The sequence below is a fragment of the Misgurnus anguillicaudatus genome, unplaced genomic scaffold (assembly GCF_027580225.2).
Source record: "Misgurnus anguillicaudatus unplaced genomic scaffold, ASM2758022v2 HiC_scaffold_29, whole genome shotgun sequence".
In the NCBI taxonomy this organism is placed as follows: domain Eukaryota; kingdom Metazoa; phylum Chordata; class Actinopteri; order Cypriniformes; family Cobitidae; genus Misgurnus; species Misgurnus anguillicaudatus.
The window spans coordinates 9,901,526-9,914,825 of NW_027395279.1; the positions used below are offsets into that span (position 1 = coordinate 9,901,526).

The 13,300-nt window shown below is 39.1% G+C and overlaps 1 protein-coding gene and 1 long non-coding RNA gene across 6 annotated transcripts in view; one reads left to right on the forward strand and one right to left on the reverse strand.

The window, feature by feature from the left end:
* LOC141362918 (cAMP-dependent protein kinase type I-beta regulatory subunit) overlaps positions 1-13,012 on the forward strand; it is a 103,536-nt gene extending 90,524 nt beyond the window's left edge. For 2 of the 3 annotated variants that reach the window (XM_073865196.1, XM_073865197.1), the window contains 2 exons: positions 6,686-6,767; positions 9,633-11,852. In XM_073865196.1, coding sequence (XP_073721297.1) covers positions 6,686-6,767; positions 9,633-9,805 — 255 coding nt within the window. In that variant the 3' untranslated portion in view covers positions 9,806-11,852. Of the gene's footprint in view, positions 1-6,685; positions 6,768-9,632; positions 11,853-11,895 lie in introns of those variants that run through there. The other variant, XR_012368485.1, reaches the window with a different exon arrangement.
* The window catches only part of LOC129436579 (uncharacterized), a 129,253-nt gene that overhangs the window by 60,999 nt on the left and 54,954 nt on the right, over positions 1-13,300 (reverse strand). The gene's annotated exons all lie outside the window — the stretch shown is intronic.

A 13,300-nucleotide genomic window follows, 5' to 3' on the forward strand; every position in this document is an offset into this window, starting at 1 on the left:
CATGCGTCCTTTCCATATGGATCACGGATCAACAGCGATTCGTCACGTTACTTTCAAAAGTGTATCCGAATCGATACGGAAGGTGCTGTATCGATGCACGCATCGTCAGGCGTCCACGACGATGTATCGTCATATCGATATTTTGAACACAGCACTAGCAACCACACAGAACACCATAGCAACAGCATATGAACGCCTTAACAACCACCCAGAACACCCTGGCAGCTGCATAGGAAAGCCTTGGCAACCACCCAGATCACCTCTAGCAACTGCATAGTTATGCACTAGCAACCACACAGAACACCATAGCAACGGCATATGAACACCTTAACAACCACCCAAAACACCCTGGCAGCTGCATAGGAAAGCCTTGGCAACCACCAGATCACCTCTAGCAACTGCATAGAAACACCCTAGCAACTATACAGAACACCATGGCAACAGCATAGCAATGCCTTAAAAACACCCAGAACACCCTGGCAGCTCCATAGGAAAGCCTTGGCAAAAACCCAGATCACCTCTAGCAACTGCATAGTAATGCCCTAGCAACCACACAGAACACAATAGCAACAGCATATGAACGCCTTAACAACCACCCAGAACACCCTGGCAGCTGCATAGGAAAGCCTTGGCAACCACCCAGATCACCTCTAGCAACTGCATAGTAATGCCCTAGCAAACACACAGAACACCATAGCAACAGCATATGAACGCCTTAACAACCACCCAGAACACCCTGGCAGCTGCATAGGAAAGCCTTGGCAAAAACCCAGAACACCCTAGCAGCTGCATATGAAAGCCTTGGCAACCACCAAATCACCTCTAGCAACTGCATAGAAATGCCCTAGCAACTATACAGAACACCATGGCAACAGCATAGCAATGCCTTAAAAAACACCCAGAACACCCTGGCAGCTGCATAGGAAAGCCTTGGCAAAAACCAAGATCAACTAGCAACTGCATAGGAACACCCTGGTAGCCACCCAGAACACCCTGGCAACAGCATAGAAATGCCCTAGCAACTGCATGGGAATACCCTTGCAACCACACCAAATACCCTAGCAGCTGCATAGAAAAGCCTTGGCATCTCTAGGGCTGGGTATCGATTTAAATGTTCCAGATCGATTCGATTTCGATTCACAAGCTGTCAAATCGATTCGATTTTGGGTTAAAAACAATTTTGACGCTTTTTATACTCGATTCTTGATTCAACTCAATGAATTTATATTATATTAAATTAGAAAATATTAGAATATAGACTGAATGAATGAATGAATGACAGGCTCGCCTCTCGCTCCTTGGTAACATCATGCAAGGCAACAAAGAGGGTGACATATAGTAGAGAAGACTAGTAAATAAATGTAAGTTAATCTTACGTTCAATGTTTGCGAAAATAAATATGGGAGAAAAATCGATTCGTGGCCTTTGAGAATCGATTTTGAATCAACCACATAAAAAAAAGGTTAATCGAAAAATCTATTTGTTTGCCCAGCCCTACAGATCAGAACACCCAAGTGTGATACATAAAAGCACTAATCAGACTTTGTTCAGAAAATGTAAAAATTTAGTCTCCGTGTTGTACTCCGTTTCTAAAAGGTTTGTGTGTTGAGAGAGAGAGAGCAGCTGAGAAATAAAATAAAGTTCGGCCCATGGCATCCCATAAAACCCCCAAACACACATCAATGCAGGGGTGGAGAAAAGATGAGACATTAGTTCATTAAATAGCATCATGCTCCACCAGATCAACCAGTAAACTGCCTAAAGGAGACTTGAGAATCCCAGATGCTGTCAAGAGCCTTTAGTTAACAGTCAGAAATATCCACACGTGAGTTTACCCAAACCAAGTCCAATGCAGCTTGTTGCAATAGTGACCTGTATGCAAGACTTCCCTAAACTGTATGCTTGACTGAACAGGAATGTTTTTATTTCTAAAATATTGGCAGCACGTTTGAATCTTCAGTATTGGCAGAGGTGAAGATGGCAGCTGTGGAGCTCTGTAACGTCATGTCCTCCGTCAGCAGATGTTCTGACTCTATATGAAGGCGATAACAGGCATGTATCCTGTGATTGAAGAAGTCTAATCAGTTCGAAAAGAGTAACAGCTCACCCAGCCTCAGTAAACCACATGATTAGATTATTATTGTAGCACAGACTGGGAAAGTTGAGTTACATTTAAGTGATAAGGGTTCGTTTAAATTGATAATCTCAGCAGGTATAAGTGTCACAGAAAAGCATTTATAGAGAGCAATATTCTGCTAATATATTCTACAGGAAGTCCTTTGTTCCTCTTTGCTATACATAATTGTGTTTTATAAGTGTGACGCCATACTTGACTCTTGATTTTTGTACTTGACCTGTGATTTTGAAGTCTTCCTACCAGGATGTTAAGGTTAATGGGGTCAACTGTGTGTTGAAAGCCAGAGAGAGATACAGCTCTGCGCAGTGGACTGTGATGCGTTATTGACTACTGATAAGTGCTGGTTTTGATCTTTGCAACAGTGGATTAGCTCTGGTTCAAATCAGTGCTTGCGAAGTATGACCGGGCGATATGTAAAAAAAAATTATTTTCACAGATTCACGATTTGGTTAAAGAAACGTTTTAATCCAAATGCATTAGAGAGTCATCAACATGGTATAAATATAAAATTAATTTATATATTTTTGTTATCGTTAAATATAATGAAAACTAGACCTGTAAAACCGATGTTCAGGAATTTTTATAATGTTTTGTTATTTTATTTTATACAACAGTTCTTTCTGGTTCTCGAATCTGATTGGCTAAGACCTGTGCGATATTGTGCTGATATCGGCACTGTAACCGCTTCACTTTTCGTATCATTCCGCCACCTAGTGAATGGAGGTCCTAAGCAGGCTCATCTCTGAATGGAAAAACACAGACGCGCTGTTTTGAATCACTCTCCGTTTGTCTCATTAGTTTACTAGCTCATAAATCAGTCTGTGAATCCCCAATCGGAAGTTATTCCGTCAAAGATCAGCGCTCTTGGATGTTACGTTACAGTTAATGGGAGAAATGTCTTGTCACATCGTGTGGATTATTAACACTTGGAAAGAGGAATATAAACACTCGTTTTTTTCAGGAGCTATATTTCTTATCAGAACGCGAAAACACCGTGAAACTGCAGGTAAGCACCGCAGCTTTTAAATGTGGACATTGATCATTTACTTTATCGTGACCTGACTATTAAAACATGTTATGAGATATCGCCACTGATATATTTATAAGCAGCATGCAAAAACATCTCTCTGACACTTATAAAAAACAGTTTTGTATAGTACTGACAAGAACAAAGTTTAATAATAATAATCGAGTGCTCGTATCACGTTAAGAATAAATGAGAAAGCAATAGTAACGTTATACAAGTATAGTTTTATTAACTTTTACCTCGCGCCAAAACAATAACAACACAAAAGACACTAAATATGAATTAAAAAACAAGTAATAGTTTGATCATGACACCAAATACTGCTGATTTGATCTCATTTTGACGATCATAAACAAACAAGGCCAACATGAGAGCCAGGGTATCTCTTTTAGAGATGTAGCCCAGAGAGGGCGGTGGTCAGCGGGGCGAGTGAACACTGATGTCCGCTCATGCTTTGGTTCTCATTCGTACCGAATCTCACTAAGCAAACGTTCAAACAGGCGCTATCTTTACTAATCGACTGCAGATTTAAATATAATACATATACATTCTCGACTGAACTAATCTTAAAACTACACTTTGTGACCAAGAAACGGTAATATAAAGAAACGGCTCTTCCGTCCATTGAGTTGTTATGAGCTTCAAAGCAGCCGAAAGTTTTACCTGTCATTCTGGCCGCCCTCAAATCCGTGGCGGAAGAAGTAGTTCTCAAACAAAGAGGCTTTTAAAATAACTCCGTTGTTGTTTTCTAGTTTTCGTTTTTCAAACGTGTGCCGTCGAACTGTTGTATAAAAGCAATATCGCTCTCGGAGTCGGGTGATATAGCTCTATATCATCACGGCTGTGATTGCCTCCGGCACTCGGCCTGCGGCCTCGTGCCTCTGGCCTAATCACAGCCGTGATGATATAGAGCTATATCACACTCCTACTCGAGCGATATTGCTTAAGTAGTACACAGTCATAATCTCACAACACATGTTAACCCAAACAATTCAACTATTATATCTGTTTAACTATTCACAATATTCTCCTATAATTTGTTTAAAATTTGATAAGATTTTTCATTAATAATTTGTAAATAATTTGGATGTGTGCTATGATTGACTTCTTTTAACCACTCTTTAAAATTAATTATTTAAGTCATTATTAGTTTTCGAATTATACATTTCTAGTCACGCTGTTCACCTAGCCAACTTTTTGTGTAGGCTATTTACTGTATTATTTGCTCAGACTGTTGCATTTTATTCAGACGAGCAGAGCGCGATCTCTGAAGGGAGAGTAATACTGGGTTCACACCAGCCACGGTAGAGGCGTCAAGGTCGAGTGATTTCAAATTTTAAGTCAATGTGAAGACGTGTTGACGCGCATCTGGAGGTAGACGCGATTCCGCCTCTTTTGCATAAGAATTGAGCATTGCCGTGGCAAACGCGCGAGTTGAAAAATTTGAACTTTGGTGGGAAAACATGCAGCGTTAAAAAAATCAGGAGCCTGCTCTATTAGTGACGTGATTACGCAGAAGCCCCTCGCATGATGCGAATTTCCACATGAATGTCTCGATGACTAGAATTTAAGTAAATTCAAACTGTTCAAGCGGCAAACTAGGCACGGTAGATGCCATTTTGACGCCTCAAACGCGGCTGGTGTGAACCCACGGTAAGATCGGCGAGCACGGGAACACGCACGAAAAAGGACAACAGCACCATAGATATGTACACTAGATGTCGCCTTGGCTACGGCAGTTCATTAGAACGAATGCGTGAAATGCGCCATCTTGAAACAGGGGAGCATTGCATCAGCGTCATTGTAGGCAATGGTGTAACGGAAATAAAATCACCCTAAATCGTCATGAATGTGATTTTCTAGGTTTTGTTTTGGGTTCTTCCAACAGTCAGACATGTATTTAGCATTGAGTCTAGAGAAAATGTAAAGTTTTGAAATTATGAAAATCTACTTTTTCTATAATGCATAGTGCTAGTAAGCCTAACATCCATACGCAGCACAAAATTCCAGCATGGTCCATGAATTCGAAGTACAGGCGGAGATAGCAGCATTACCTAGCTTCTTCCTATGACAAGACCCCTGTTCCAAGATGGCGGCGGTTTTGACGCATGCTTAGAACCCCAAGGCGACATCTAGTGTATATATATGAAGAGTTTTGTTGCAAAACGAGATAAATCAATTTTTTACAATTTTTGTCAAAACATGTTTATTATTATGTTATGATGTTATTATTTTGTTTTATGGCGCTACTTAGCTGTATTTTTTAAGTTATGAAGGTTTAAATCAAAACAAACCAGCTGCAGTTGCATTGATATTAATTAGAATGCACAACCAAAAAACGAGATTTCTGAACAATTAAAAAAACGGTGGTTATCTCGTTTTGCAACGAAACTCATATATAGTTCCGAAATTTTGCCTGGATGGCTGCCATTTCATTTTAACTATAACGAACTTCCATTCAAAATCTCAATACCCTGATTTAAATAAAATTGAAATTGCGTCAAAATGTACATTTGAATAAATCGAGAAAAATCGCCCAGCACTACTGCGAAGCCAGTGTAGCGTTTTTTAGGACAAAAGCTGTCAGGTATGGGGTGCCGCAAGGTTTTGGGACCTTTCTCATTTGTTTATTTGTTTTGGTCTGTAATATTCTGCATGCATTATATTAGAGACATTTTAATGCAAATATTAGTATTCGCCAAAACCACCTGCTTTGTCATATTTGCAATGTGTATCAGGTTGCAAAGCCCTTAAACGACCTCGTGACCTTCTAGCAACCCCCACATTTGCTCACAAGATACAAGTTTACACACAATCTGGAGAGTAATGAGGACGATCTGTTGAAAGCACAACATGTTTATTTGGAATGAGCTTTTTTAATGAGAATCAGATTTAAAGTGTTATTTTTCATTTTTAAGGCCATCAATTTGATCTAGATTAAAATGTTTTAGGTTTTTATTATCATTTCCAAATTATTGTTTTACCTGCTCGTCTTGCGCCGTAACATTCTTTCGTTTATATTCATTAACCATTGTTTGTGTTCGAAACGTTTTTCCACTGTAAAGTGATTACGAGTTGCGCAATCCTGACCTTACTTTTGTCATCTTTTACTGCTGTATTGTGGGTAGCGGTAGTGTGTTTGTTCTCTGTGTGACAAATGTGACCAAGCGCTGCGTGTCTGCTTATTTTTCTTTGTAAATGTGTTTGAGTTTTGGAGTACAGCGTGAAGCGCTGCGTACAGCGTAACCTGATAAAGGCTGAAAAATCTCAACACTGACAAGCCCAGGTGTGTGTGTCGTTCTGTTTGTGTGTATGTATGTGTGCTGAGTTGTCTAAATCCTGCACACCTGCAGGCATATAAAGTAAAGAATCTCTCTGAAACTAATCTTTCTGACACGTCTCAAACTTTCTGACACCGTGAGCTATGCTTTTCTCTCCCTTTCTCTTTGTGTTTTACTTTTGCTCCATATTTAACCTGTATTTCTTCTTTTTCTTTTCTCTCTCTCTTTCTCTTTTCTCAGGGCACAGCGTCTGTTCTGCAGCGCAGGTCTGATAACGAAGAATACGTTGAAGTGGGCCGCCTGGGTCCGTCTGACTACTTTGGTGAGTGTGTACTGTACTGTAAATGATGCCTGCCTGCAGTGTTGTGCCAAAATCAGACAGGAAGAGCCGCCCCATAACAGGTGGCACTTCGTCATGTGCGGAGCATGCAGAATGTAGATCTATGTGCTTGTTTACTCTGTGTGGTTTAGACTGCTGCACCACAGACACGCTGCTCTTTAGATTTTGACACTACACGGTGTGTGTACTGTGATAATATTTACATTATATAGAGAGCTGCTGTTTTTCGTATTGTAACTGTATAACGTTAAAGCTTTGTGTGTATGTTATCGGCACACGGAGATGATTGTTTAAAAGTGGAGTGTGCTACACGTAGTTGTAAAAATGATGACTGTTTACAAACGGGAATCTCCAAACATTTCCATCGTCTTCCATTGGTCAAAAAACAGTTAATGTTGAGCTTGTCAGAACAGTAAAAAACGCAATGTTTTTATTTTAATTAAATGTATTCAGTTGTCTCAAATTACCATGAGATTTAACCTTTTAAAAAATTGTCACTTATAAATGATTTTAAACTAATAAATCAGGAAAAATCTTTTTTATATGCTGCAATACATTTTATATTTGATCTGATCATTTTATCCACCTTAGTCCTGACTTAAATGCGGGCGCCGCCATCTTTGAGCTCAGATGGGTAAACTTCCGGTGAGCCACTACAGCTAATGTAGCTGATACAAACGCAGTAAATTAGGTAATTGAAATTTGGCTCTCCTTGTGATGTCATAAGGAGATCTTATTATAATAATACCGCCCCTTAATCTGCACTATCCAACCACGGCACAGCCATTTAGTGCAGAGAAAAAGAGAGTGAAAATAATTCACAGCACAGTTGGGTTTCAATTGCAACAAACCACCATCATTGCGATCAGTGTTTGAATTTCATCAGCTCATTTGCATTTTAAAGGACACCCAAAACGCCACATTTTTACACACACCTACAAAGTGTCAATTTTAACATGTTATAATAAATTATCTATATGGTATTTTGAGCTAAAACTTCATATATGTGCTCTGGGGACAACAAAGATTTATTTGACATCTTAAAAAATTATTGTGGCATGGCCCCTTTAAGTGAACAGTATATCAGTCCCTCCAGAAAAACGCAATCGCGCGATATATTGCATAATCAGCCAAAGTCCGCATATTTATGCGGGGCTGCATTTTTTCCAAATACGACGCACTTTCGCCGCATTAATTACATATTTCCGCGCACAAAATATGCAGGGCTTGCGTGATTTCATAATCTCCGCATTTTCGTAGCAAAAAGTCACATATATATTAGCAGAAAGTTGAAAAATGTTGCATTTACTTCCCAAAAGCGCAGCCGTGTCCTCTATTGCCATGGGAACCGTTATGCAGTGACGTGATTATGTGACGTGAACATCATTGCAGTTTTTGCAAGTTCCGCGATTTTCGCAAATTCCCGCAATTCCATCGCATAAATTGCATAAATATCCCGCATATTCCATCGCATTTTTTAAGAAAACGTGCCGCAAAATCGAGGATTTTTGCTCGCAACAATCACAAAAAAACTCTGCGTTTTTCTGGAAGGACTGGTATATTAAAGGGCACCTATTATGCTAAATCCACTTTTACAAGGTGGACACCCGCTCCTTTATAGACCCCATGACAACAAAAGCAGTCTCATTATTAGACATGCTGTTTTGATTCTCTTATTAATGTGATGTCACACTGATAAAGCCCCACCCACGGCCAATGACTGACAGTCAATAATTCCAATAATTTCTCCGCCCTCAGCGCATTGTACGCTAACCACCATATCTTAAAAGTGAGATACTATTGTCTGAGACTGTATTAACAGGAATCGGATCTATTTTAACTGAAAGCATTCACTGTCTCTTTTGGTAAGGGAGTGATTAGATGTAGCTCATTTGCATTTAAAGGTACACACACGAAAACAGAGTGTAGACTCAATGCGCTCTTGCTCGGACCTGAATGCATACGGCTTGGACTCCTTCTAGTACCTGAACTTGTAATACGCGCGGCTCTGACATTTCCTTGCACTATAGAGGTTGTTAGGCGTGCAGATGGTTAATGGCATCAGTTTTAAGAAGGTTGTGGTCATGAAAGTGTTACCCTTGCTTCTTTTTTGTCCATCAAACAAGTGACTTGTCATAAATAAGTAAAAATGAACAAATAAATAAATGAGTAAACTACTGCCCCGCCCCCCAATACTATCATGTTTCAGCGATCTCAAAATGGGGCATATCATCCAACATTATAAAAAATGATCTGTGCGGTATTTTAAGCTGAAACTTTACAGATACATTCTAGGCACACCTGAGACTTAGATTACATCTTGAAAAAATGTTTGGCTATGAACTTCACTATGTTGCTTATTAAGGTAGGCCAAGTTGCTGAGTAATAGCAAAGATATTAAATATAACCAGTTGAGCACTCCCATTACTACGAACAGGGGACAATGCAATGCTTAATATGGTCCCGCCTATTGAGTCCCGCCTTACAGTTAAAATACCTAATCATCAAAAGAACCAATTATCAAAAATATATTGTTTAATTGTGATTTCAGGACATTATTCTGGCATGACTGAAATAACAGTCCGGAGGCGTTGTAAACATGGCTGTCTAGTGGCGCGACTTCCCTAAAGGGTCTTTGGTTTTAAATAAGTGTTGGTGACTATGTACATGTAGGCAGACTTCTCCCTAGACGTCAGACCTGATGTCATACAATGATTTCTGAATGATTTTTGCAGCTAAGTTTCCACATATTGTCCTGTGTACTAGGAATTTATGACTTACTACAGTTTCTTTAAATGAAATCCATGCATTAAGCTAACCTATATTGTGGTTATTTTCTCTTCATAGGCGAGATAGCCCTGCTGCTGAACAGACCTCGGGCAGCCACTGTTGTGGCTAGGGGACCGCTCAAGTGCGTCAAGCTGGACCGGCCGCGTTTCGAGCGCGTCCTTGGGCCTTGCTCCGAGATCCTTAAGAGAAACATCCAGAGATACAACAGCTTCATTTCTCTCACTGTCTAACCCGACCATCTGAAACGTGTGTCTGAGGTCAAAGACCTCCATCAGGTGACTCGGGTGCCTGGTTGCATAAAACGATTTGTAAAGTAATTCATCGGTTTTGCTTAAATCGCTAGCTTAATTATAATTGAGTGAGTTTCTCTGTTTATTAAAACACGCTGTCGATATTAAACACCTAAGTTATTTTATGCAGCCAAGCAATTTGTCGTTTTATTTTGCAAGAAGCACAAGTGCTCCACTCTTCTGCTCTTTTACTTATGTGATTTTTATTTCCGTGTGTACACTTGGAATCGACCAGCGCTGTCACAAAGCTTTATTTGTGCTGGAAATGATGTGTCCAGACAGACTGAAATGAATATCTATGTGGCATGTGTAAATGTGTTACAACATGTGATGCATGCAAACCAGAATGCATTTCATACACTTGCCATTCAAATCTGTAATCGACGGTGAAAAGAAATTGCGGTGGCACAACTATACGTTTACATAGTGTAGAAGAGCGCATGTTTTAAAGGGATAGTTCACCCAAAAATGAAAATTCTGTCATCGTTTACTCACTCTCGTATTGTTATAAATCCTGTATAAATGTATTTTAAGAGAGATATTTTAAGGAATGTTTGTAACAAAACCGTTCATGAATCCAATTCACTTCCATAGTATTATTTTTTCCTACTATGGAAGTGAATAGGGCTCATGATTGGTTTGGTTACAAACATTTCTCAAAATATATTCCTTCGTGTTCATCAGAACAAAGAAATTTATACAGGTTTGTAACAACATGAGAGTGAAAACTGATAAAATTATTTTCATTTTTGGGTGAACTATCCCTTTAAGCTGTGTGTTTAGCGTGCTGTTTAACCCTGCGATGCGCAGTTTTTTATTTATATGACAACTGTGCTGAATCTCATGAATCCTGAAATATTTATTTATTGCTTAAAGAAAATAAAACCTGTTTATAGGAGCATTAAATTTTTCTTTATTATTTTCGTAACAGTTACGCACTTTAAAACCTAAATTCTCTCTCATGCAAAAAAATAAGATGCGAAATAAACGATGAGCCCCTAAGGGGACATGGAGAAAAAAATGTAATAAAGTTTAGTTTTGCGTGCACACGTGAAACTATTGCGTGCGCACATGAAACTATCGCATTTGGTTTCGCGTGTGGATGTAAAACTAAACTTTAAAAAAAAATTCTGCACATGAAGGTTTTGCGTGAGCACATGAAAGTTTCACGTGAGCACATGATAGTTTCACGTGAGCACTTGAAACTAAAATTTTTTTAACTCCAATGTCACCTTAGAGGCTCGGTAGGATAATGCAGTCAAATACCATATTTATACACCATGGTAATATTTGTTGTACTGCCCTTGAAAATATTGTATTACTGAAACTAAATAGAAATCACCATTGCGAATTCAACAAAGGAAAAATGACGGGTGATTAATCGCATGCGAAACTAAACTTTGAAGGTTCACGCGAGCACGCGAAAGTTTCACGCGAGCACGCAAAAGTTTCACGTGAGCACGCAAAAGTTTAAAACCTAAATTCTTTCTTATGCAAAAAAATAAGATGCGAAATAAACGATGAGCCACTAAGGGGACATGGAGAAAAAATGAAATAAAGTTTAGTTTTGCGTGCGCACATGAAACTATTGCGTGAGCACATGAAACTATTGCATTTGGTTTCGCGTGCGGACGTAAAACTGTTGCGCGTGCGCATGTGAAAGTTTCACGTGCACATTCGAAACTAAACTTTTTTTAAAAATTCTGCACATGAAGGTTTTGCGTGAGCACATGAAAGTTTCACGTGAGCACGGGAAAGTTTAACGTGAGCACATAAAACTAAACTTTTGATTTTTTTTACTCTAATGTCACCTTAGGGGCTCGGTACGATGATGTAGTCAAATACCATATGTATAGTACACCATGGTAATATTTGTTGTACTGCCCTTGAAAATATTGTATTACTGAAACTAAATAGAAATCACCATTGCGAATTCAACAAAGGAAAAATTACGGGTGATTAATCGCATGCGAAACTAAACTTTGAAGGTTCACGTGAGCACGCGAAAGTTTCACGTGAGCACGCGAAAGTTTCACGTGAGCACGCGAAAGTTTAAAACCTAAATTCTCTCTTATGCAAAAAAATAAGATGCGAAATAAACGATGAGCCCCTAGAGGGACATGGAGAAAAATTAAATAAAGTTTAGTTTTGTGTGCGCACGTGAAACTATTGCGTGCGCACATGAAACTATCGCATTTGGTTTCGCGTGCGGACGTAAACCTGTTGCGCGTGAGCACATGAAAGTTTCACGTGAGCACGGGAAAGTTTAACGTGAGCACATGAAACTAAACTTTCGATTTTTTTACTCTGTCACCTTAGGGGGTCGGTACGATGATGTAGTCAAATACCATATTTATACACCATGGTAATATTTGTTGTACTGCCCTTAAAAATATTGTATTACTGAAACTAAATAGAAATCACCAATGCGAATCTAACAAAGGAAAAATTACAGGTGCTTAATTGTTACGAAAAAAAAGCATTTTACTATCCTAAAGTTAATGTCATTTTCTTTACGCCAGACATGTTTTCGTGAGGTTAAACCTGCATATTTTGCCTTTCTGTGATGATGATAATTCTTACATTTATCTAAATTATGCTTTTAGTGCTGGTTGTAATGGGAGGGGGTTTTGTTACATTTTAAGAGATGTGGTTTAGTAAAAGGCCGCTATAAAAGGGGTTTTCATGCTCAACGTCTGAGTACATTTTAAAAATCTTGCTGTTTCTTTGTTTTTCAAATTGCCGTTGTATTACAAATAATACACATGAACTCTTGACACATTTACTTGAGAAGGTACTGTAATATGTTTTACAATGTAACCAATGATCGCTTATGAAATGATAGAATTGGCCGTGTCTCAAAATCTAATAAGCTGTCTACATATGTGAATGTCGGACAATTCACGACCCAAAAAAATGTTGTCTGGGGAAGCAGCTCACTAGGTTTAGAGACACAACCAATGTTGTTTTTGTAATATTTAAAAAGAGGATGAGTTTTGCAATCTACTTCATTTAAATGAGTGAATTTATGAGTGCGTTTGGGAGGAGACTGTGCATGCTTTGTTAACACAAACACACACACACACCAGCATTTCCACACATTCTGCTCTTCAGGCCAATAAAGAAAAGCTTCTGAACACCATTAAATGCTTTGCTGCTGTTTAATGCCGCTATTTGTTCTCAAAGAGGCTTTGATCTTCTCTGGATCACCTTATCATTCTTCCTGTCGGACTCGCCCGGATCTCTCGCTCTCTCGCTGCCAGTCAGATGTCAGCTTGTATTGTCAGTGGAAGGGGAGGCCTGTGAGATTAAACTCGGGCTTTTGGCTTTGACACATTCCATCAGATCTTAACAACACTAAATCAACTGGGGAATGTACTGAAGTCCAGCACTCAAGCCTTTTAAATACAAACACACTTCAATAAAGAGACCCCC